The 26260-nt window shown below is 51.7% G+C and overlaps 1 protein-coding gene across 2 annotated transcripts in view; it reads right to left on the reverse strand.

Annotated features, from left to right (window-relative positions):
- Positions 1–3664: 3664 nt before the first annotated feature.
- The window catches only part of CAPN5 (calpain 5), a 128881-nt gene continuing 106285 nt past the window's right edge, over positions 3665–26260 (reverse strand). For both annotated transcript variants that reach the window (XM_065581745.1, XM_065581746.1), the window contains 9 exons: positions 24350–24542; positions 22010–22203; positions 20678–20755; positions 18089–18284; positions 17186–17308; positions 15989–16185; positions 14501–14622; positions 7401–7537; positions 3665–6190 (listed from right to left, as the gene is read on the reverse strand). In XM_065581745.1, coding sequence (XP_065437817.1) covers positions 6008–6190; positions 7401–7537; positions 14501–14622; positions 15989–16185; positions 17186–17308; positions 18089–18284; positions 20678–20755; positions 22010–22203; positions 24350–24542 — 1423 coding nt within the window. In that variant the 3' untranslated portion in view covers positions 3665–6007. The remainder of the gene's footprint in view (positions 6191–7400; positions 7538–14500; positions 14623–15988; positions 16186–17185; positions 17309–18088; positions 18285–20677; positions 20756–22009; positions 22204–24349; positions 24543–26260) is intronic.

Raw genomic sequence — 26260 nt, forward strand, 5'->3', positions numbered from 1 at the left:
CAACCTGAGCGGCACAGCGCCCCATGCACCAGGTCACGACACCGCTCATTCACATTTGGCCTCTGTCATGATGAGTGAGCAGGCCAAATTGGCCAGGCCAAACCTGAGTGGGCAATAGGCCAGCGCTACCCCTCCTCGTTGCTGCCGTGGGGCCGGCTCCTGCACCAGAGCTCCCCCCGGTGGCCTGACCAGCCTTGCCCCACTTCCAGCAGCCTGGCCCCCTCTGCTCTGCCTCGCTCGGCGACAGCCCCAAGGCCTGCTCCAGGGATGGGAAGCTGCGGAGGGTTCCTGCATGGGGGAGCCGGCCAGGAGAGCACCGTGGGGGTGGGAGGTGGACACAAGGGGGATAACAGGGCAGTGTCTGTGCAGCAGGAGCCAGTGGCCGGGTCGCTGGAACAATTTGTATAGTGGGGGTGCTGAGAGCCACTGAACCAAATTGTTATCCCTGTGTATGATGGAAACCACTTCAAGCCAAGTATCAGAGGGGTAGCTGTGTTAGTCTGAATCTGTAAAAAGCAACAGAGGGTCCTGTGGCACCTTTAAGACTAACAGAAGTATTGGAGCATAAGCTTTCGTGGGTGAATGCCCACTTCATCAGACGCAAGTAATGGACATTTCCAGAGGCAGGTATAAATCACTATGGAGATAACGAGGTTGGTTCAATCAGGGAGGGTGATTGATTCAAGCCAGGGGGTGCAGCAGCAACCCCAGCACCACCTAGTTCCAGCACCTATGCCAGTGGTTGAGTAGCCCGGATAGGAGGGGGTTAACTAAGCAACAGCTGAACAGCAGGAGCAGGTCCTGAGTTAAGAGATCACTCGTGCAGCTGTGCTGGTCAGGACCAGGCTAATATAAATGCACCCACAGTGTGGGAGCATCTCCATTAATTGTGCCTAGCCCCAGGGATGGGTTAAGCCAGGCCTGGCTATGACGACACGTTCGCCTCCCCCTCTGGCAGTTCCCTCTCACTCCCTCCCTTGTGCTGGGGACCAGAAGGGGGGCAGGGGAACCAGGCTCTCAGGCCAGGAGCTGTATTGTGGCTGGCAGTGGGGAACAACAGAGCCCCACAAACAAAAGGCACAACAGCGCCACCTTGTGGACTTGGGCTACAATCCTTCCCTCCATGCAGTTGCTAATACAGATCGCAGTGGGAGTTTTGCACACATCAAGGAAACATCAGTCCATTTACCTCTTGTTAAATATCAGTGAATTGTGATCCTCAGCAGGTTCTTTTAACTCACAAGCAAGGTCCTAAGTGGCTGTTGTCTAACTGATCTGCCCTCTCCCTCCTCAGTGGTGAAATTCCCCACTGTGCAGAGAGACCTTTGCAACAGTTAAATCTCTCTTAAGACCTATTTTAAAGGGTTGAGAAGGGGATAAATAGTGCCTAGGTCTCGTGCTGGCTCTGCACTGGAGTGAATTTCACTCTGTAATCCCAGGCAAAGATTAGCAAAATCAGCCGGTGTGGGGAAGGCTAGGGAGGTACAAGGGACAGCAGCTGTGGCAGGATGGAAACAAGAAAACTGACCAGTCCTTGTTTTCACCTCCTTCCATGATCTGATGCATGTTTCACTCCAAAGCAGGGGGCCTTTCAGTGCTTAGTAATGCCATCCCTGTGTGCAGAGTTGTACAGTGCTGTGGGACCCTTTGGAAAGAAATGTCCTATATTTATGTAATACTACACGGTACACGTTATCCAAAGCCGCCTAAGCACAACACACCCTTTACAGAATGATTACAAGCAAAGTGTTACCAAGTGACATAAGGATCATTTTGCCTGCCACTGAAATGCAGCCACCTCTGGGGCGGAACACAGCAGCTCTTCAACAGCACACATCAACAATGCACAACTGTTCAGGGCAGGCAGGGAAGAATACTGCACCCAGTTACATGACAAGGAAATATTCAGTTAGGAAACTGACAACGGGCTGGGGAAAGTCTAACGTTAGCGGCTGAACGCCAGTCTCCCAGATCACAGGCATTCGTGCGGTTACACCCCGTCCCAACTCTCCCTGCTCTGATGGTTTAAAGCATTAGAAACACTGGGCTACACTGTGCACAGGTGAGACGTGGGCCCTCAGGCGACTTTCCCCATCCCTTGGGACCCTGCACAGGGCCCAGCCCTAGGCAGGTTGGTGAATGCACAGACTGTGCTACTGCAATGCCAACACTGGCATGAGGCACCCCCCTAAGAGGGTGAAAGTGCGGTCATGGCTCCTCCCCTCTCCCCCAATGTGCTGGCAGGCTGGCCAGGAAGAACCATGCTGCTCCTGGCTGAAGCCCTCCTGGAGCTGTGGGAGGCTGCACTGGTGCAGGGGTGGGACAGAACTGACAAGGTATCACGTGAAGGCTCAGCCCCAGAAACCTCAGCTCAGAGACCAGCCTTTGCAGGTCCCAGCATTTGCAAAAGGCGAAGAGCAGCAGGTGCAAAGGGGGCCAGCCTCTGCCCGAGCAGGGCCCCTGGCAGCTCTGAATTGCCAAAGGCATCTCACGGGGACATTTATTTTCAGCGCTTCCACCATGGACATGCACACACGGCTCTCCGGCCACAACTGTGTGGGCCTTGTGAGGAGGGATGGCACCTCTGGGGTGAATTAGGAAGCTTGAGTCCCTCTTCTGGAGGGGGGCTGAGGATGTGCCCAAGCCCATTGTTCTCAGGAGTGGGAGAAGTCTCCCCTGCAGGCCCAGGGGTGAGGAGGAGTGTGGTTTTAGGCACAGCTGCTCCCTTCTGTTTCCTCCTTTCCCACTCGTCCCATAAAGGGCTGGCCAGCCAGTCTGCTAGAGGAGGTTAGTGCCTGATCCCAGCAGCCTCCTTCCCTTCCTGCAGGCAGAGTTCTGAGAGTGGCCATAAAGCCCCAGCTCCAACTCCCACAGAGCTGCCCCCCTCTAGCAGCAGCCCCCCACCCAACCTTCTGCCCTCCATCAGGCCCTTCCAGCATCAATTCTGGAGGCTCGGTGGTAGTAACAAGGCTGCAGAATATAGCACTGCACAGATTCAGAGGCTCCACTGGTGGCCTCTCCCACCCTAGAACAGCTCAGAATTAGGGCACAAAAGGGGAGCACGGAACAGAATCTCACACATCATGTGGGGGCAGGGATCCATTGCCATTGGAATGCTGCTTGTCTGGCGTGAGAAAAGGAGTAACCTTCAGCCACCGCAACTCACACGACTCCCTCTTACCCGGACCCGATCCACGGAATGTGTGTTCTCCAGCACGTCTGTCTGTGCCGTGGCTGACTGTCTTTCAGGAGGAGAAGAGTTCTAGGGCCTGGAAAGCAACACCCTGACACCATGTGGCTAGTGGCCAGGTACACCGCGTAAGGGTTTGCTCTCAGATGAGAAGGATGCTTCCCAAATATAGTCCTCCCCGCACACTCCCTTTCCCTGTTGAGTGAATGTTTATTAGTGTAATCGGGTGCGCATGCCAGTAGCTGTTTACTGACTTCCCCTTAAGATCACGCCCATGACTTGGTTTGAATTAAAAGCTGGCAGAGAAATCAATTTGAAATGGAAGTTTATTGAAAAGAATCTAAAACGGAATAACCCAATCCATACAGTAGCCCTTGGGTTTGAGAAAGGGTTTTGGAAGACCATGATATTTGGAACTGAGGGTGTTCAAATAAAATATATGCAATTTATTTATAGAAGGTACAATCTCTACGATTTTGGCTTTTTTTTTTTTTTTTTTTTTAACTGCATGTTTGGACTGCTCTTTGATCTGGTACAGCATGACACTTGGATGCTTTGGGTATACAAAGACATTCTCCCAGCCCATTTTAACACATACACGCCACAAAGTTTTATGTAATAAAGTGCAATACTGGATTCTTTGTGAGGAATGAAATAATTGATGGAAATAGCAGGCATTAAATCAAAGACAGCTCCTAGACCAACTAGGCTGACTGTAAAGTGCTGATCTGTCCCCCCAAAATCAAACAAAACTAATTTAATTAAAAACTTCTTTTCATTTTACTGAAGCGGAAAAGACAGCAACATTTACAATGGAATGTCAATAACTCCCCTCCCAAATCTGCTTTAAAAATAAAAAAGATCCAAATAAATGAATGATGTAAGAAAAGATTCTTCCGTGGAGGGGGAATAAAGCCTACGTCTATCATTTTGTTTCTTAAGAGAAAGAAAAACTGACCTAAAAGGATTACAAATATTAAGACATTTTGGTCCTGATACAATATGATGAAATTAAAAAGGCTGTAAAAACTCATCTGTCCTGTCATTATGGCTTGCTTGCCTATAAGAAATAGACAAGATAGTCTGTGTATTGTGTGACTCCCTAGGAGCTAGTTCAGTGGTCCCCAAATTTTCTCAATTGTATCTCCCTCTCCCCCCCCCCCCTCAGGGGGACAGGAGGTGAGTGGGGCAGGACAGGGGAAAGGGAGCTGTGCTCCAGAGGCGGGGGGGGGGGGGGAGGAGGGGTGAGTGGGACAGGACAGGGGAGCCACACTCTGGAGGTGGGGGGGGTGTGTGTGAGTGGGGCAGGATGGGGGAGGGGAAACCGTGCTCTGGAAGTGGGGGGTGAGTAGGGCTGGATGGGGGAGGGGGAGCCACGCTCTGGAGGTGGGGGGAGGTGACTGGGGCAGGATGGGGGAGGGGGAGCCACGCTCTGGAGGTGGGGGGGGTGAGTGGGGCGGGATGGGGGAGGGGGAGCCACGCTCTGGAGATGGGGGGAGGTGACTGGGGCAGGACGGGGGAGGGGGAGCCACGCTCTGGAGGTGGGGGGAGGTGACTGGGGCAGGACGGGGGAGGGGGAGCCACGCTCTGGAGGTGGGGGGGTGACTGGGGCGGGGTGGGGGAGCCACGCTCTGGAGGTGGGGGGGGTGAGTGGGGCGGGACGGGGGAGGGGGAGCCAAGCTCTGGAGGTGGGGGGAGGTGACTGGGGCAGGATGGGGTAGGGGGAGCTATGCTCCAGAGTTAGGGGGGTGACTGGGGCAGGGCGGGGAAGGGGTAGCCATGCTCAGGGCAGGGAGCCATCCCTGAGTGCTCCTCTCAGCTCCAGCAGCAGCAGCACCTGCTGCTCTTCCTGCCTCCGGTGGTAGAGGCCAGTTACTGCGAGTAACCAGACAGTGTCCGGGCAGCTGGACCTGGGGCTGGAGCAAAGCTGGGGGCAGAACGGGGCTGGGTGGCGCTCCCTCCCTACCCCCTGGGGGGCTGGCCCAGCCTCCACCACACACCCCCAGATGTTCCTCTGCACCCCCCTAGGGGGGCACACCCCACAGTCTGGGGACCACTAAACTAGTTAAAGGGGTCAAATTGGCTATTCCATTTCCTCCTCTCCCAATTACCAATGAAAGACGGGGGTTGATACTTGGCAAGGTAGACCACACACAGCTGAAAGTGAGACAGCTGGCACCGGGTGGTACAGCCATAATCTCTGCCGGGTAAGGTGGGCCACTGCCCAAGGAGGATGGGATTCACTGTTTTGGAAAGACTGTGGACATTTTCCCATGTTTTCTCCTTCCAGCTGCTCTACAGCCAGTGTACAAACCTGGGCCCACTACGCAGACAAACTTCCATACGCAGACAAACTTCCATGTACATTTACACCACCTGTTATCCACTTTCCTCAGATGCCTCCACAGATGTGTGATTAAAGGAGACTTCAGTGACGATGAATTTCCATACGGTTGTCTAAAACCAAGCAGGTAGATTGAAAAGGCATATTGCTTGGTGGGACCAACCTGCCCATCTCTGGGGGTGCGCGACATCCCCATGTAAACAAACAGCATCAGGGCATCCCACTCTGGCTGTCACAGAATGTACCATAGGCCCAGTGCTTTCACACCAGCACGAACCACTATAGTATTGGCTACAAATGATGCCTCGTGTGAGTAAAAGAATCATTTTGGTTCCCCAAAAGGCACCTTGTTGAACGTTGAAAACATAAGACTGGCCCCTTTAAGTGTGATGCATGCATAGTTGCAGGCAGTATATATACTATATATATTTTATATTCACATATATGGCTCGAGAAGAAGAGTCCTTGAGAAGCTAGACATTGGTGAGTTTGCTACTGCTGAGCAATCTCACAGCAATGCTTCCTGAAATGCCATTGGATTTTTTGTTCCCCTTATCTTGGAGCTGAAGGGTTTGCTGTGACAGACGGTCATCGGGGTCACCAGTTAGGGCCACCTGGCCCAGGAACTCGTCACTTATAATGTTATGGTTCCAGACCTAGAGAAACAAAACACAAAATGACAAGGAGTCCGGGGGCACGTTGAAGACTAACAGATTTATTTGGCCATAAGCTTTCGTGGGTAAAAAAACCCACTTCTTCAGATGCACCACAAAATGGGTGCTGTTCCTGTTGGGCCACATGCGGGTTTTCTGCTGCAACCTATTCTGCACGTACAAATGTCCGTACAGGGTATATGGGATGCCTTTATCATTCTAGTTTTGCTGTTATTGATTAGTTCTCTTGCAGTAGCACCGAGAGGCCCCAGATGAGATCAGGGCCATATTGTGCTGGGTGCTGTACATACAAGAAGCGAGACAGTCCCTGAGCTGAACAGCTTACAGTCTAAATAGACCAAACAGACAAAGGGTGGGAGAAAGGAAGTATTGTTATAAATGGGGACCTGGGACACAAAGAGACGAAGTGACTTGCCCAAGGGTGCACAGGAAACCTGTGGCCAGATCTCCTGGAACTTAACCTCTAGACCAGCCTCTCTCTGCAGCTGGTGAATCTTGATCTTCCTCCACTTTTGAAATGGTCACTGGGCTAATCATTTTCCTGGGTGGATGAGTGGACTTTTTAACCCTTGTCACTGGTCATACAGAGGGTATTTTAATAATGACGTGATGACTTGTGTCCTTGCCTCTCCCAGGATTAAATACACACCTCCTCTGATCCCTGCGGGCTGGGGTCAGAACGACAGCATGGAAGCGTGTAAGTGACTACATGAACTGAAAGGCAGTGGAGAACCAGACCCCACATTCCTTTTGTTTTTAGGGCTCCCTTAAGAGGCTATACTTGATGTGAAAAGTATCTGTAGTACCTCATAATGAGCCAACTCCTGAAGCCCTTACTGAGTTCTTACTGAATCCAAACTTGGGCAAACTCCCATTGACTTTAGTGGGAATTAGACCAATGAAGAGCTTAGTAAAAAGGCTTGACAATTTGTCCATTAGTACCTGCACATTGTCTAAAGCACCATACCTCCTTAAGCCCACATTTCTGGTTAAGAACCTGACAAATTAATACTTTTCACTTAACACGTTAAATAATTGAGCCTCACAATGAAGAATGGTCAAGTATGAGCATCACTGTTAGACAGGGAAACTGAGTCACAAAGTATTTTGATGAAATAGCCAATGGTGCCCTGCAGATCAGGGAATAGAACCTGTGTCCTGCTGGCTCCCCACAGATTGGCCTTTTAGTCACCTGCACAATGATGGGCTGTCCTGCCTTCTTGCGATAGAAGAGACCTTTCACATCAAACTCTGGAGCCTGGGTGTTTTTCTGCACTGGAGATCGAATTTTGTTCCCTTCGCACTTTATGATCACATATGGGTCTGCTCCTGGGGAGAGGAAAGAGAATTTACCTCCTGCCACAGCTAATGTCATTCCTCCTAGCCCTTGATTGGGTCACTCCTGACAGTGGGTATTATAGTCTATAACCCACAAATGGCAGCAGGAAATCAAGCAAACTCTGTAAATGGGGACAATGATGCTTGCCCACCTACGCATTGTCCTTTGAGATCTACAAACGTCCAGGGGCCAAGGCTCATTTGCATTATGCGTGATGTCACCCCGGATGTGGGCTAGCGGCTGAGCAAACCAGCTGAAGGTGGTTCCCAAACAGTGAAGTGACAATATCACTGTAACATACAAGCCCAGATGTTCCAAACTGACTGGTGATTTTGGGTGCCCAGCTTGAAACACTCTGAAGAAGCCTGATTTTCAGACAACGGGTGCTCAGCACATTCTGAAAATCAGGGCCCTTTCAGGTGTCTCCTGCTGGACCCTCCAAATCACTAGCTGCTTCGGAGCATCTTGGCTGCAGGCCATGACAAAAAATAGTCCCATAAACGTGAACAGAAGAAAACACACCAAGGCCACACTGCAGTGCAACGAAGAACCTACCTTGTTACCACTGCTAGGATCTCTCTTCACTGCTCTGAGCCCCCTCAATGCCCACTGACATCGGTGCAGTTGAGGGCACTCAACACCTCGCTGAATTGAGCCCACATAGCATTTTTCATCCATAGATCTCAAGGCACTTTATAAAGGGAGGTAAGAACATAAGAACGGCCATACTGGGTCAGACCAAAGGTCTATCTAGTCCAGTATCCTGTCTTCCAACAGTGGCCAATGCCAGGTGCCCCAGAGGGAATGAACAGAACAGGTCATCATCAAGTGATCCATCCCCTGCTGCCCACTCACAGCCTCTGGCAACCAGAGGCTAGTGACACCATCCCTGCTCATCCTGGCTAACAGCCATTGATGGACCTATTCTCCATGAATTTATCTAGTTCTTTGAACCCTGTTATAGTCTTGGCCTTCACAACATCCTCTGGCAAAGAGTTCCACAGGTGGACTGTGCGTTGTGTGAAGAAATACTTCCTTTTGTTTGTCTTAAACCTGCTGCCTATCAATTTCATTTGGTGACCCCTAGTTCTTGTGTTAAGGAAGTGTTATTTACTCCTTCTCATATTTACTTTCTCCACACCCGTCATGATTTTATAGACCTCAATCCTATCCCCCCTTAGTCGTTTGCTTTCCAAGCTGAAGGATCACTGCCCCGTTCTATAGATTGGGCAACTGACGTACCCAAAAGTTCTGTGCAGACCTAGGAATAGTACCCAAGTCTCCTGCCTCCCAGGTCACTCCCTTAGCCACCAGACTATGCTGCCACCTATAGGAGCTTTGTAAGGGAAAAAGGTACCCAGATTTCTACCCCACAGTCCACCAACTTGCACAATCTAGCCCTAAATGCAGAGGGCCAAGAGCTACCTTTGACTTGCAAGTGCAGTGCAATGTGGAGTCCCAGCCGTGTGCTGGATCACCGCATAATATGCTTTTATTGCTTGCGGGACAATCAAGGGACAAACTGTCCCAGCTCATTACTCGTTCTCAGTCTCTACTAGCTACCATCCCGAGTTGTAGGAGCATTTGCACCTCCTGCATGAGAAGTTGTTCATGAGAAGGGTCCCTGAAGAGGGACAGGGAAGGAGGGTGGGAAAGCAGGAGGGAACAGAATTGGAGAGAATATCCCAATTCTACTGTGCTCAAGACCCATTCGTCTGAGGTGATTTGTGCCCAGGCATGGTAGAAATGGGACAGACGATTCACAAAAGGGAGGGGAAGGCTCTGGAATCTGAACTTGTGTGTCGCCCCCGGGCGCACCTTCAAAAGTTTGGCTTGGAGGTTGAGGGCTGCTTTGCTGAGCCCTGGCCCTGGTTAGAGGAGGACTGAGAAGGTCTCCGTCTTTTTCTCCTGCTCCGCTTCCTGCTATAGTCCTGTCTAGGAGGAGCTGGGTAGAAATGAGGGGCAGGCTGAGGTTTAAAATGCTTCCTCTGGGAGGCTGCCATATGAAGCCCCAGGGACTTCGGAGTTGTCCGTGAGCCCTGTAGGCTGTGGGGCTTCATGTCTGTTTGCTCTGAGAAGAGCCCTACACACTCGAAAGGCAAGTCCTGAATGGTCTGCAGGACCTCGTGCGGGAGTCCCAACACCTGAAGCCATGAGCTCCTTCTCTTGGCTATGGCTGTCGCCATGGTATGGATTGCAGAGTCTGCTGAATCGAGGGAGGCCTGTAAGGAGGTCCTCGTGACGACCTTGCTTCCTCAAGGACAGCAGCAAATTCCAAGTGGGAGTCCGCCAGAAGGAGTTCCTTAAATTTGGACGTTCCAAGAATTAAAACTATAGCAGCTGAGGACTGCCTGCTGGTTGACGATGTGAAGCTGGAGCTTCCCACCCCCTGGCCCCTGTAGAATATACCTTCTTACTGAAGAGATCCAGCTTCTTCGCCTCCTTAGACTTAGGAGTCGGTCCTGGTTGTCCCTGCCTTTCCTTTTCGTTGGCAGCCTCCACCATCAGAGTGCCTGGCTGAGGGTGAGTGAACAGGTACCCATACCCTTTTCAAGGCACAAAATACTTCCTCTCCACCCCTTTGGCCATGGGAGGAAGAGAAGCGGGAGTTTGCCACAATGCTTTACTAGTGTTATGGATGGTTTTAATGAGGGACCTTCAGGCACCAGAATGTTGGCCATGGGGTCGGTCTCCTCTGACACCTTCTCTGACTGCAAGCCCAAATTTTGAGCCACCCTTCTGATCAACTCCGGGTGGGCTCTGTTGTCCATTGCTGGCAGCATGGTGGATGTGCCTGCCACCGCTCCATCCGTGGAGGATGAAGATGCTCATGGGGGCACTGAGTTTTCCTGACCCTCTGGCTCGCGGGGATACCCCTGCGCCAAAACACCGTGTGTGGTGCCGGTTTCCAGGCCCGAGCCCATCTTGGTACCGGCCCCAGTGCCGAGTTCTGCTGAGGTCTCAGTGCCGGCCTGTGTGCCCATCTCTGATCCTCGCAGAGGTTCCCGGGCTACAGCTGTTGATGCTGGAGGGGCCCGTGCCTCCGAAACCACCGACTAGGATCTGGACCCCGGCCCACTGCGGTGGCCATGACATCATGGGTAGTGGCTGTCCACCTTGTCTGGAGCGCTGCCAGCTTTGCCTAGAGACGTACAATTCCGCCTCCGAGTCCGATGAGGACTCCGATCCTGGCGACCAAGGTGGTGCGGCGCGAGATGGTGCCGGGGAGTGGTGCTGAGGTGAGAGAGAGCGGTGCTGCATCATCGTCAGCTTGCCCCTAGAGGGCACTGTGCCTCTTTGCAGTAACTGTGATGGTGCCAGTGCTGCCGCCCGTGTGGGGAACTGAGGTGTCATTGCTAGGAGGTCCCTCGTTGCCTCAAAGGTGTCCGGCATGGCGGGAAGGTCCAAGTCCTCCACCCCCGCTGTGCCCCCAATCCCTGCTCATCCCCCTCTCCCCAGAGTCCATCTCTAAACTCTCTGTCCACATGGCTTTGGAGGGAGCATTGCTCCTGACAGGTACCACTAAGGGAAAACCTTCCGACGACTGTGCACGCGGCGTGCGCACACCTACTTGGAATTGACATGAGCAGGCACTCGAAGAAGAAATGAGGGTTACAGAATAGTTGAATTATTTCTTGGGGACAACATGCGTCTTAGGGAGGGGCTTGAGTGCAGAGAAAAGAGGGTGGTGGCTTGGGGCAAGGGTGACCAGGTGTCCCGATTTTATAGGGACAGTGCCGATATTCGGGGCTTTTTCCTCATATAGGTGCCTATTACCTCCTACCCCCTGTCCCAATTTTTCACACTTGCTATCTGGTCACTCTACTAGGGGCAGGCACTCTGTACACTAGGGGACGACAGAGAAGAGGCTGCAGATTGGAGTGGGAGGTGGGATGAGCAGGGGTGGAGGAGGGAGCAGGATGGTGTGGGATCTTGAGGGTGAGGAGAAGAGTTTAAGCTAGACGCGATGAGTGGCAGGGGGACCAGGGGGAGGCTCAAGGATGGGCGTGTTATGAAGTTAGCCTGCCGGGCAAGGTAGATCATTGTCGCAGCCGTGCACTGGCTGGACTGGAAGGAGGTGTCCCGGGGGCCTCGGGCAGGCCAGACACAGGGTGAAGCAATCAAGTCAGGGCCCGGGTGAGTGTGTGAGCTGCAAGACCAGAGAAGAAGGATCCCACATTAACCAACATTTCTCCGTTAGGCAGCAGGCCCATGTCCCCGTGTTTGTAGTGCAGAATGAATCATTGTTTGAGGGCCAGAGCAGCCAAGCTGCAAGGTTAATGCTCTCACAAGAGGCTTTGGTAACTGCCAAGGAAACACAGGCAGGTGTCAATGTTCCCTCCAAGTGCACTCTGGGAATGTGGAGGAACGAACCAATCCACTTCCCAAGGCCAGAGACTGAACTTCCTCTTCTCTTGTTCCCAGAGGAAACTTGGCAGTGATTTACCGCCCCCCTTACTCCGTAACTTTCCACTTCCCGGGGCTCCTTGCTTCCAGAATTAGAAACAGCTGCAGGATTTCGCAGCCATGTTTTCCAAACGCTTCTTTGGAAAGACCCACAAAAGCCTCATTTTCCACCAGCCAGAGCCAAATTCCACCCATAAATCACTGCGCTCAAATGTCCGGGAAGGGTTGGGAGACAGGAAAGGCACAATTGCCCTGGGAACCACCAACGCACACCAATTGCTGGCTGTGGAGGACACTCTGCGGCTGGTATTGCTCTGCCCTGATCTCAGTGACCTCACATTTACTCAGAGGGCAGCATGCTTTGCGGCTTGAAGCCGGGGAATCAGAACAGGAAATGCCATTCCAGAGGCTGCACCTGGCATCTTGGTGTAAAAGTCACCACCTTGCAGCCACCTCATCACACTGTACCCGGGACCTGGTTCTTCAGAGCCAAGATCTCGGAGGGTGTAGAAGAGGCTCTGTCGACTGATTTCCTTCTCAACTGGAGCACGTCTTTAGAACAGCAGCAGGGTACATGATCCCAGGAAACTGGTTATCCATGAAAACCAGAGCACAGGGGGGATGAGGTCAGAAGAGCCCTACACCATATGATCCAGATGTCAGGCTGGATTCTCTGTTCACATCACAGATTTGATCCCTTTGATTTCTAAAGGTTCCTAAACCATGCTCATCACCATGGTAGCTGAGTGCCTGACAAAGGCTGGGCGGGGAAGCAATAACCCAGAGATGAAGTGACTGTCCCAGGAGCAGTCAGCAGCAGTGTTGGGACGAGAACCCAGCTCTCTGGCATCTCAGACCAGCCCCCTAGTCACCAGCCCACTGACTCCATCTGCTAGTTGAGTGGAGCTGCCACTGGCTTACCCCAGGGTAGGTGACAGACGACTCAGGTTGATGCGTTCTGTAAGCAGGGAGCCAGCAAGTCATTGTCTCTCCCCTGAGGAGAAACCTGCTGGGGATAAACCCCTCTACATCCCTGCTGGAGAGCCTAGAAGGGCTCTGTTTGCAGAACATGCAGCATAGCCTAAGGAAGGAGCGGTGTTAGTCTTGGAACAGCCGCTTTGCCACAAGGATCCTTCTCAAGGCCCTGCAAGGATCGCCCTTGATGCACATTGCCTGGGAACTCATTACCGGTGAGGTGGTGAGAAGGGTTGTGATAGGACGAGTTCCAATCAGGAAAAGTCACTAATGTCCATGGTAGCTACCGTGTTTCTTTTGAAAGCAGGACCAGCAAAAGTCACCCCTCTACCCCCCACCACTATTATCCTAGGGTTTCTTGATCCAGATGTAAGTGATGAAACTGGAGGCCCCTTGCCAGGTCGCTCTCTTTAGCAGCCAAGAAACGAGCCAGGACTCACCAGCACAACTCTAGGGGGCGCTGTGCGGCTGTCTTCCTGATGAGAGGCCCTGCAAATGGCAAAGTGCCAACAGAAGGTGCACCCCTCTGGAGAATCCACTGCCGGTCCCCAAAGGACAGAGGAGGGATGCAAGCAATTCAGTACCCTGCAAGGGCCTAGACTCGATGCATTAAAGCCACATGAACCTCCCAGTGCCCCCCACCCCGTGCACCTGCCAGCTATGCAGAGATACATACTTTGTAATACTGTAACCACTTCCTAGCCCCAGCATGGTTTGAGCCTGTGTAGCTTCCCTTCTGGAACGGCAAAGGCCATGCTTAGTGACGGAAAGCGTCTGACCCCGTTTCGATCTCGCTAAACCATCGGCCTCCGTAATGCCTTGCAGCTCGTGCTTGTGAGTGTGATTATGCACCGTGTAATGTGCTGCCTGTTATCTCTTGTACGCCTCCAGCCTTGTGCAATGTCCTTTCCGTGAACGTGCCTTACAGGGCAGGGTCACTCTACATCTATGCAGAGCCGTTCTGTTAATGTCCCAGAATCTCAGCACAGCTACCGCCTGTGAAGCCTTGACACCCAAAGGGGCCTTTTGATCTTTACGGAGCCCTTGGGTCTCACAAGATGCTCCTCTTCTGCTGATCTTCTAATAGCGATTTCGCTGTAATATTGGAAACCTCTGGCTCCCTGACCCACGTCTCCAGGAGAGGTTGTGGGTCTGATTCTCCATTGCCTGGCACCTCGGGTAGTCATACACCCATGCTGCACTGGGGTACATGACCACGTAAGATGCCGGGCAGTGGAGAACCGATCCTGCAGCAGTATAATGAATGATGGGGAGTTGCCTGTAATGGCAGGGGACTGGGCTTGTTGACCCAGAAGGTCCCTCTCCGTCCTGTCTTCCAAATGGGTCTCTGTGAAATAAACCACATCCGCTCCATCTCTTGTATTTCGAAGGAGCCATCCCCATGGTACCCTATCTTAGCACCTGTTGGATCATCAGCATGTGCTGGAGGTCCTGGAACATGATCTGAAAACAAAGGACTTGGTCCTACTTTCCTTCTAACAAAACCAAAGCTCAACACTGGCTTCCCGTCCCTCAGCAAGTGCAGAACAAGCAATAAAAAAGGCCCGTACCTCCTTGGGAATCCTGGTTCTTCAGCCCAGCCGCTGCCAGGACATGGACCTGGGACACCACTTGTGGATAGCCACACATTCCACTCCAGCAGGTGCGGGCAGGCTCATCCAAGGTCAGTTCTCTGCGTGGGGGATCAACAGCAAGGGAGACGTCATGTCAGACACGCCTGGGCTCCCAGAGCTCACACCTCTTTCTAACAGCAGAGCCGTTGGCACCGATTCAGTGGGTGCTCCAGGGCTGGAGCACCCACGGGGAAAAAATGGTGGGTGCTGAGCACCCACCCATAGCCCCCCCGGATCAGCGCCTCCCGCCCACCGGTGGCTCCACCAATCAGCACCTCTCCCTCTCTCCCAGCACCTCGAAGCAAGGGCGGGGTGTACTCGGGGGAGGAACAGGGCTGGAAGAGGCAGGGCATGGCTGGGCCTTGGGGGAAGGGGTGGAGTGGGGGCAGAGCCTGGGGCAAGGCGGAGGTTGAGCTCTCCCTGGCATAGTAGAAAGTCGGCGCCGCTGAGCAGAGCCCTGTTGTGGGACATTCTGAGGCAGATCTGGATATTGCGCCGGACGCCTCTGGAGGAGGGAGTGAGGTGCGCACGGCTGGCCTGCCAATTGGGTCCCCACTAAAAGGAAGCCCAATGCAAACTCCATGCGGGTTTGGTGACTGGAAGGCAGAGGATGGGGAAGGCCGAGGGAGGTCACTTGGTTTCCACATCACGTTAAACATGCACTGGTTGTAACTTAGCTGTTGGGAAATAGGGCGTGAGAAAAGAAAATACCCCCAGGAATCCCCCAATCCCACACAGCCTGCAATGAGTCTGGCGGGATTTACACCTCGCTCCCTACCTACCTTCCTGGCCATTTTCTTTCTTTCTTGCAGAGAATAAAAACAAGGGCAAAAGAAAGTGCAAATTCTAGGGCAGGGTACATGTTCATTGTGGAGCATGGATTTATTCCTCATATAAGGAGCAAGCTCCTTCTATCTAGCTAGCTATTGTACTGACATGGTGCCCATCACCCGAGCCTGTGAGCACCTCCCCATCTTTAATGTATTATCCTCTCAGTGAGGTACTTTTATCCCCATTTTACAGATGGGACACTGAGGCACAGAGAGACCAAGCGGCTGGCTCAAGGTCGCACAGGAAGTCTGTGGCAGAGCAGGGAACTGAAATTGGAATCCTAGGAACTCCCAAGTCCCCAGTTAGTGCCCTAAGCACTGGGCCATCCTTCCCGTCCTCATTTGTTTTACTAAGAAACACCTTAGTTTGCACACTGGGTCATTAACCCACTAGGTCGCCCAGTGATCATGAACATCTATCAGGTTCTGAAGCAGCTTGTGATCTGCAAATTCACCTGCTAAGTCACATTGTGCCAGAACAGGCCCTTACTGAGAGCTTCCTTCGGGCCAGGGCAGGGGTTGAGATCCAGGCCAGGGAGTTTACCCTGTTCTAGTTTGGCACGTGACGCTGAGGATAAGAAGATGGGCTCCTTACCTGCAATCTGCAGGCACGTCTGTGAAAACCCGGAGAAGGAACTCTCCCATGTGCCCCGGGTCGAAGGTAGTTGGAATGATAACGTAGCGGCCTTCCTTCAGGTCTGTCCTCAGGAAGATGCTCCGGGAGTTAATGTAGATGGAGGTGGCCACTTGCTGCTGCACGGTGTGCATCCTGTAATTCCGGTTCAGTTCAACCTGGGCATAGATCACAACAGGATACTCAGCACAGATCTTTTCAATACCCCCCGACGGCCCCTCGTGTGGGTCCATCTGCAGGGACTGGACCCACGGTGTCCGGGTCTAAAAGCAGGAGCCGCTGCTGCTTGAGCTAAAGCATCAGCTCCAGTGGAGACAGGAGCAGACACATAAACCGCTCTATGTGGTCTAGCTACTAGCGAGAGATGGAGCACCACACCAGGTAGGTTAAAGGGAGGTTCAGGGCTCAGGGTAACAGATCAACCACTCCTATTTAGCAGGGGCTATCCCTTCTGCTTTGCTGGGTGTATGTGTATTTACTGCCCTACCGCTCTGAAAGCTCGCCCAGTGTCCCAGTCTTTCTGATACTAACACCCTCGGTGCCCCCTCCTACCGCTTTCATGCTGTCAGGTATGACTAAGCCAGTGGCACCCAGTCATTTCCCGGCCACTGCCGCATGACCCAGGCCAGGCTTACAGTATCTGGGAGAAAGTGATTTCAATTATCCCTGGCCATGTTCTCTCTAGGATCCTCCCTCCTCCATCATGTCTCCCCACAGTGCTTCTTCTACTACAGGTCTTTGGTCCCTCCGACCTCAGGCCCGAGATCTGGTGACCACAGACCCTGTCTGCGCGATGCACTGTCTTCGCATGTGTATGAGTTCCTGACATCAGCGATCTGTGCCTGAGAGCCCCACACTCGAGGGCAGTGACACCATGTGTGGGGTTCAATCCACCCCTCCCCTCCCCCTGTGCTTCCAGCTGCAGAGAGGGGAGGGGCCTAGTAATACCTTCAACTCAGATGACCATGCCCCCTATAGTCATGGGGCAGCTTGACATTCCATCTATCCCCTACTTATGCACAGGGGAGTGCTACCAAGAGCAGCGTTCTGCCAGGGTCCTGCTCGGGTTTGCTGGGGAGCGGGGGAAGCTTCCCGAGCCATCTGCCCCCTCTAATGCACCCAGGCACTCAGGCCAACAAGGTACATACCCCAGCTTACCTTCTGGATCTCAAACCCAATGGCCAAGTTCTCTCCTTTGCCCTCTTTGCGGCTGGTCCTCTTTGGTTTCTGCTGGATGCTGAAGAGCACTTCGTCTTCCGCCTTTTTCACATCAAACACGTACTAGAAGTAATGACACAACCGAAAGAGGAAAGGTGAGAGGCCTTCCGTTCGGTAAGGCGTGCTGATGGCAAGGGGGAGCAGGGAGAGAAGGGGTTAACGGTGCCAAGAGGGGTGCGTGAGCTTTCTCACCTCTGGATATAACCTGGGTCCAAACCCAGCAAGTGACCATGTGTTGAGTAGACTAAGCCTGATGCCTAGGGGACTTGCACTTGTGTGGGAAGTTCAGCACCCAGTCTGACCTGGCTCTGTCTAGGAAGGCCCAAGCATGGCTTGTACAGGATTTAACTCATCTGTCCATCCTATCACTCGCATATCTGAGCCCCTCACAATTTGTAATGTATGTATCCTCACAACACCCCTGTGCTATTATCCCCATTGTACAGACGGGGAACTGAGGTACAAAGGAGTTGGGCAGAACAGGGACTTGAAGCCAGGTCTAGTCTTAGGCTAGTGCTCTAACCACTGGACCATGCTTCCTCTCGTTTCCAAAAGGCAGTGGCTTTGTTGCGCACAGACGTGTTTCCTTTGATTTTGATGCACTTAGCCAAAAATCCAATGGCTAGCTCACAGCAAAGCTCTCAGCGCCAGAGACAAAAAGCACAGAAGAGCTCATTGCAGGTGGTTAACCCCAGAACAGCACCATGGCTGCCTGCTCTGTTTAGGAGTCTGGCAGCCACTCCAGACTTTGGCCTCCGATGGCCCAAGCAGGCTCTTGTTACCCTGCCAAGCCTCAGGTCATTACTGGCAGGTCCTCTTCTCCATGCCTCTCTGCCGTCTCACCTGGGGGTTCTGCAAGAAGGTGGCTTTGTGGTTGATACAGCCTCCGCAGCGGTTCTTGAGGGGCTCGTCGTGTCTTGTCCACGCCCCGCGCATCACCGCCTCCTCCCACGTCTTGTGGATGCTCAGGTAGGAGGTGTTTATGAGACGGCACTTTATGATGTCGGTGAAATATTTGCAGAAGTCTTCAAATGTCATCCTACGACAGGAAAGGGGTCATTGGCAGGGCTGAGCCTCGTGTGCCTACAGCTCACATTGTGTGGCCAATACACTGCAAGGAGCCTGTGATCAGCTCTTATGTACTGGTGTGTGATCCTGCCCTCTAGTGGCTGGTACTCTGCAGAGTGGCTATGGGACATGCTCTCAGAGAAAGCAACGAGAACAATCCTTTAGCTCAAGTGGCAGAGACTTGTGCTTTTTGGAGCTGAAGGAGCAGGGTTCTAGTCCTGTCTTCCCATGCATGTGCAGGTGATTTATCTACTACTCGTGTCTGTTATAGGTGGAACACCAGAAGGATTTGAACCCAGCACTTACAGAGCTAAGGCTGGATTTCCAAAGGTGCTTAAGGGAGTTTGGCACCCAAATCCCAACGAAAGATTCCTTTGAAAATCTCTACTTAAAAGTAGGGCTGTCAAGCGATTAAAAAAATTAATCGTGCAATTAATTGCACTGTTAAACAATAATAGAATACCATTTATTTCAATATTTGTGGCTGTTTTCTACATTTTCAAATATATTGATTTCAATTACAACACAGAATACAGAGCTCACTTTATACTTATTTTTGATTATAAATATTTGCACTTAAAAACCAAAAGAAATAGTACTTTTCAATTCACCTCATACAAGTACTGTAGTGCAATCTCTTTATCATGAAAGCTGAACTTACAAATATAGAATTATGTACAAAAAATAATTGCATTCAAAAATAAAACAACGTAAAACTTTAGAGCCTGCAAGTCCACTTTGTCCTACTTCTTGTTCAGCCAATCGCTCAGACACACAAGATTGGTTATCATTTGCAGGAGATAATGCTGCCCATTTCTTGTTCACAATGTCACCTGAAAGTGAGAATAGGCGTTTGTATGGCACTTTTGTAGCCGGCGATGCAAGATATTTAAGTGCTAGATGCGCTAAAGATTCATATGGCCCTTCATGCTTCAACCACCATTCCAGGGGACATGTGTCCATGCTGATGACGGGTTCTGCTCGATAGCAATCCAAAGCAGTGCGGACCGACGCATGTTCATTGTTATCATCTGAGTCAGATGCCACCAGCAGAAGATTAATTTTCTTTTTTGGTGGTTTGGGTTCTGTAGTTTCTGCATCAGAGTGGTGCTCTTTTAAGACTTCTGAAAGCATGTTCCACACCTCATCCCTCTCAGATTTTGGAAGGCACTTCAGCTTCTTAAATCCTGGGTCGAGTGCTGTAGCTATCTTTAGAAATCTCACATTCTTTGCATTTTGTCAGATCTGCAGTGAAAGTGTTCTTAAAATGAACATGTGCTGGGTCTTCATCCGAGACTGTTATAACATGAAATAAATGGCAGAATGCGGGTAAAACAGAGCAGGTGACATACAATTCTCCCCCAAGGAGTTCAGTCACAAATTTAATTAATGCGTTGCTTTTTTTAATGAGCATCATCAACATGGAAGCATGTCCTCTGGAATGATGGCTGAAGCATGAAGAGGCATATGAATCTTTAGCACATCTGGCACATAAATATCTTGTGACATCAGCTACAACAGTGCCCTGCAAATGCCTGTTCTCACTTTCTGGTGACATTGTAAATAAGAAGCCGGCAGCATTATCTCCGGTAAATATAAACAAATATTTTAGTCTTAGCGATTGGCTGAACAAGAAGTAGGACTGAGTGGACTTGTAGGCTCTAAAGTTTTACATTGTTTTGTTTTTGAGTGCAGTTATGTAACAACAAAAAATCTACATTTGTAAGTTACACTTTCACGATAAAGAGATTGCACTAAAGTACTTGTATGAGGTGAATTGAAAAATACTATTTCTTTTGTTTATATTATTATTTTTATTACAAATATTTGCACTGTAAAAATGATAAAGTGAGCACTGCACACTTTGTATTCTGTGTTGTAATTGAAATCAATATATTTGAAAATGTAGAAAAACATCCCAAAATACTGACTAAATTTCAATTGGTATTCTGTTGCTTAACAGAGTGATTAAAACGGCGATTAATCGCGATTAATATTTTTGAGTTAATCGTGTGCATTTACTGTGATTAATTGAGAGCCCTATTTAAAAGCATGGGCTTCTATGGCTTGAGTGAAGGACTACAAATGAAAAACCCCGAATGCGGACCAGCCACTAGGGGGCGACAAAGAGACATACTCTCCTAGGGTTCCGGTCACACAGCGCTAATTCCACATGGTCTGACGTGTTCCCCTGAGGTTGTGAACTGGATCCTTCACTGAAGCGCCTCTGGCGTGGATTATTTTCAGACCTCCCTTTGCTACGTGCCGCGACTCCCGTGCCAGTTCAATGGGAAATGGTTGGGTGGGAGTAATCAATCCACACAGCTGCCCCTTGACATTGTACAAAACCCAGCAGGGACTCACCAGAACTCCCCATCGTCTTCCACCGTCATCCCCAGTTTCTCTCTCTCGCTCTTGCTCACCTTCTGCCACTCCTCAGAGCTGCCGAGGGGAAGAGAAGAGAATCGTTACTGAGCGGAAAAGGGGAGACATGCTGGGGTTCAGCTGTTTATTTAGTCTGGGGGATCTACCCCAAGTGGGGGGCCAGCACGAGGCCTGTGCATTACTTTAGCCACATTTGAGCCCTCCGGTGGAGCAAAGGGGATAGACAGCTGGATGGCATAAAGCTCGTGCCGTCCCTGGGCTGCTCTAGATTACACTGGGGGCTAGTTCAACCCCCAAGGCTCAGGGGAGTGGGTAAGTGGCTTAGATAGAACATTTCCCTCCCCTCTCTGTGTCCGGAGCAGAGCACACCTCGGCCAGACTGGGGATCTGGCCCACAGAGTTTGCAAACCCCACCAGCTGTGCCAGGGGAGCTTGCAAACTTGAACTCGCACAGCCTGGCTGATGCAGTTAGAGCAACCACCTCAGGCTCCACCCGAGGGGCGAACAGATTTCACGAGCGGCACGGCAGAGCTGCTCGGCTAACCCAGCAGGGCCAGATCCGCGGGCTCCCGCGCCAGCCTCAGAACCACAAAGCAGCTGGAAAGCTGCCCAGAAAGGGGCAGCTGAGGTTTCCCCATGACCCGGGGGGTGGCGGGAGGGTGGCGGGGGAATAGATCTATGCTGTCTCTACATCACTTGCTCCCCCTACCTCCACGGAGGGGGCATCAGGGTGGGGTGTGCCAGGGCAGAGAATACAATTCTCCCACAATTCTCGCCATCTCTAAGGTTCCTGGGGTGCCGTAGGCTGAGTCCTACTGGGGGCCACCTTGCCTGTCCCTGGATCGGGGGAGCCAAAAGGTGACTTCAAGCCACCCTCTACTCCCTCCTTCAGCTGCGCTGGGTGTAAACAGGTTGAGGATCAGGCCCATAACACTCACTAGACTCTTGATGAACCATATAAAGTCTGCTGGGCCCCGGGAGAGCGTTCAGCTCTTCGCAATCCCATCACAAACAGCCCCTGAAGCCGACGCCCAGCCTCCTCAGGAAAAGGCCTGTGTACATGGGTGTTGGAGAAGCCAAACTGCCCATTGCTTGGCTGAGACATCACGTGGCATCAGAAACATTTTCAAATAGCGAAGGGCCCCGAGTTTCACCAGCTCCGGCATCCCTGGGAGACAGTTCATCCCATCTGCCCATAACACCCCTTATCACACCACAGACCCCACAAGCACACAGGATCTTGGCTGAGGAACACTGGCGGGTGGGTAGCTGGCGACCCCCTCCAGGCCCCCTTACCCCAGCTTTACTCACGTGTCGCTCCATGGGCCGTTCCACTCCCTCTCCCCCCAGGGGTTCCGCATCCGGATCATATCCAGCTTCTCCGACTTGAAGAAGGCCAGCAGGCCGTGGCCCAGGCGGACTTTCCGCACATCCGTCACGGCGTAGGCGTGACCTTTGACGAGGCCGCAGTCCAGGCGGGCTTCCATGTCAGCTGCTGTGGTGGCCTGGCCAGGGAAACACAAAGCAGAGCCACAGGGCCGGGGCTTTCAGCTCCAGGAAGGTTATATTCCTGTGACAGTCTGTATCACTATGTTCACCCTGTTTACAAAACTATAATGGATTTTGTACAAAGTAAGCCTTGTGAGGTATCATTTGAAAACCCATAATATGCTGTTCATTACTGTCCTGGTAAAATATGAGTGGCAATATTAACATAAGAACGGCCATACTGGGTCAGACCAAAGGTCCATCTTACCCAGTATTCTGTCTTCTGACACTGACCAATGCCAAGTGCTTCTGAGGAAATGAACAGAACAGATAATCATCAAGTGATCCATCCTCTGTTGCCCATTCTAAGCTTCTGGCAAACAGACGCTAGGGACACCATCCCTGTCCATCTTGCCTAATAGCCATTGATGGATCTGTCCTCCATGCATTTATCTAGTTCTTTTTTGAACTCTGTTATAGTCTTGGCCTTCACAAAGTCCTCTGGCAAAGAGTTCCACAGGTTGACTGTGTGTTGTATGAAGAAATACTTCCTTTTGTTTTTTTTTAAACCTGCTGCCTATTAATTTCATTTGGTGACCCCTAGTTCTTGTGTTATGAGAAGGAGTAAATAACACTTCCTTATTTACTTTCTCCACACCAGTCATGATTTCATAGACCTCTCTCATATCCCCCCTTAGTCGTCTCTTTTCCAAGCTGAAAAGTCCCAGACTTATCAATCTCTCCTCATATGGAAGCTGTTCCACATCCCTAGTCATTTTTGTCACCCTTTACATTGTATATAAAGTTATAAGACTCTACTGTATAACATTATTGAGACATATTCCAAGTTTAGCAAGGCAGGCACAAACCGGCTCCTCATAGACAAAAGGCAAACTGACGGCTCAGCCAGGTATCAACAAAATCAGGTGGACTATCACCTGGTCAGGCGGCCATTCTTTGGCGGGGAAAAGGGTCTGAGTGAGAAATTTACACTTTGGCAAAGAAGCAGCTGGAAGTTCGCATCCCCACAGGCTTGCTGTCTCCTGCACCTCAGCCGGAGATGAACCAACAGATCTTCACAGCTCTGGGGGTCTCCAGAAGGCAAGAGGCCTCTGAACTCACTCCAGGACTTGCATTACCAGGGTCTCCCTAGCTGTGGCTGCCTCCCAGCCCACCCCTACCCCCCATACCAAGGGTTTTCCCCCAGCGTGGAGATGCTTGCGGAAGGTAACACAGCTTGGGACTGTAAAAACTTTTCCTAGCAGGCTGCGTGTGGCTGGGGGGACGGGGAGATCTTACTTCCTTAGTCCTGTCCCTGCTCCCTCCCTGTGCAGATCCCCAAACCCAGGGCGAGCCCCTCCATGGAACCCCAGGAAAGTGGGGAGGGACGGTGCCACAGAGGCAGCTGGGTATCCCCTTCTGCACCAAGCAGAGGGTTTCCGCTGCATGTGGATCCCAGGTAGAAGAGCTGCCCCGTTACGATCGTCACGGGTCTGCAGCTCCAGAAGGGGGAGTGGGAAAGCCGAATGTCCTGCGGGGGGAAAGTGAGCGAAGGGAGATGCGTGCTGGCTATCAGGGAACACTGACGCAGTCCGGCCGTGACACAATCTCCTGAGGGAAGTGCTGGATGCCTCAGCACCCGAGACAGTTAAAATAGCACCAGGCTGGAGAATACACTGTAGGGAACAAGCATTCGTTTGCAAAAAAGCAGGGGGGTGTCTAGATCTTGTACAGAGACTGTCCCTTCTCCAGGCTCTACGACACGTGATGAGGTGTGTGCGCGGGACGTCGGGAGAGAGGTTCCGTTGTTACGGGCGAACCCGGGAAGTACTAGCATCGCAGTGACCGAGTGACCACGTCCACAGCAGGTTGAAAGCCAACTGCCCAGATGCACTGCAAATCAGCCCAGCCTTTTGTAAGCCAGCCCAGACGCACTGCAATAGGGACTCCAAAAATAAAATCTCCTTTAAGTGTCTGCATCACCAAGGGGCCCGATTCTGATCTCCCCGGGGAAGATCAGGCGTCACTCCGGCGGCAGAGAGATCTAAAGCAGGCTCACACTATCTACCTGGATTGTCAGGACCATCACAGAGCCCAGCTAATCCCTGACTGGGACCTCTCAGTGCGGCTACCAGACAAACCACAACGCTGCCCGGGTCTTACTTTGATGGAGCAGCTGATGAGCCCTCCCCGGTTGTGGACCTTCAGCACTCGCTCAAAGAGGAGATTTCGTTTGGCTTCGTCGTTAATATAGTTCCCTTCGATCAGGTCGATGGGCTCAGAGACACCGCCGGTAAAATCTACTAGTGCATCCGCTGTGTTGCCTCCGTCCAGGGCCTCGTAGCACCCGGAGAGCCTGCAAGAGGGGAGGAACGAAGACAGCACATGTGGATGGTAGAAGCAGTCACCGGGTTCTAGGAGAGGGTTGGAGCATCGTAGTCTGCATGCCCAGATTGGGCACGGTCAGCATTTCCAGGACTGTGTGAGCCTCGACTGGTTTGTGTATTAAACGGGTGGACAAGCGGCTTTTCACGGTGACTGTCCCTCTTCCCTCCTCACCTCTGCCCCCAGTTAAAAAGACAAACCAAACCCCAAACCACACACACGTAGCTAACAAAGCTGGGCCCACCCTTCATCAGATTTGTTTGCTTGCAGGTTGTTTCCCTACCCACTCCCCTTTGCAAGGACGGTCTTCTCCAATGGGGCCCCGACCCCAAGGATGCTACCCTACTAAAATAATAAGTCATAAAGAAGAGCCACCAACCACCACCAATTCTTCATGAAAATCTCCGGCCAAAACTTTCCTGAGGTTCAAAGAGGTTTGATCGACTTCCCTCCCCTTGGATTTCTCATGAGCTGGGACAGGAAATGTTGAATGATTCTTCCCACTCGATTTCTGGCTCAAGCAGAAGTAAGGAGCATCAGAAATCTCTCTGTGTGGCCAGCCCTGTATGAGTTTGGGTAAGCAGAAGTGTTTGGTCGCCATGGGCCAAGATTCTCCTCCTAGCAACCATTCTCCTGTAATTAATAGCAGCAAATGGTTGTGGGGTTTAAGGCACGGGAGTGGGGTCCCTAGATCTGAGCTCTATCCCCAGCTCCGCCTCAAACTTCCTTGAACCACCCAGCAAGTCACGTAGGCCAACGTTGAACTCAACGGGAGTTGTGGTTGCTCTACGCCTCTGAAACTCAGAATGATCATAGGTGCTTAACATCAGGCATGCAAGTTTGAAAATATTGTCCTTGATCTCTGCGCATCTGTCTCAGTGCCTGGGAAATGAAGACACTAAAACCTACATTGCAGGGGGGGTTTGGTGAGATTTCACTTGTCCATCGCTTTGAGAGCTCGGGACGGAAGGTGCAAAGCACAATTATTACGTTCACTATTGTCAAACACAGCACAGGGCTGTTCCACACGTTCAATTCTACAGGAGCGTTTTCTCCCCTCACAAGGAATCTTGATCAAAAGCTGGTAACAGCTGGAGCAGACTGAAAGATATAATTTCACTTCCTAGGGGCTCCCCCAAATGCTGCCCGGTTTTGATCCAGATGGATATATGTCCCCTCTGAACTTCTCTAGCCAAAACCTCCATGAAATATCACACGGAACTGCTTCCATGCAGAAAACCTGGGAAACCACAAATTTTGCCCCATTTGGACACAAAACCTTAAAATCGCGCAGGGTGTGTTACAAACAATCTGCCATAATGACGAAGTCTTGGGATGAACCAGGCCTCAGATCCGAGTTTGTGATGGCGCACACCACCAGAGGAGGTTTATCGGTAGCATCTCAACAGGCACCAGGGGGAGCATTTCATTTTCATACCAAGCAGGGGCATAGCCATGGGTGGGCTGCGGCCCACACACTTAGCATCCAGGCCCCCCCAAATCGGGGCCGGAGTCCCCCAAATCCACAGGCTGGGACTCCCGGACCCTGGCTTAGTGTCCAGCCATGTCCCTCTCCTGCTGGTGCCACATGCTGCTGCCCCGATCTCCAGCCCCAGCTATGGGTGTGCCTCATGGTGGCGGGTCTGAGCCAGTGGCGGATTAGCCACTGGGCCAATGGGCCGTTCCCAG

The sequence above is a fragment of the Chrysemys picta genome, chromosome 1 (genome assembly GCF_011386835.1).
Source record: "Chrysemys picta bellii isolate R12L10 chromosome 1, ASM1138683v2, whole genome shotgun sequence".
NCBI classification, from domain to species: domain Eukaryota; kingdom Metazoa; phylum Chordata; order Testudines; family Emydidae; genus Chrysemys; species Chrysemys picta.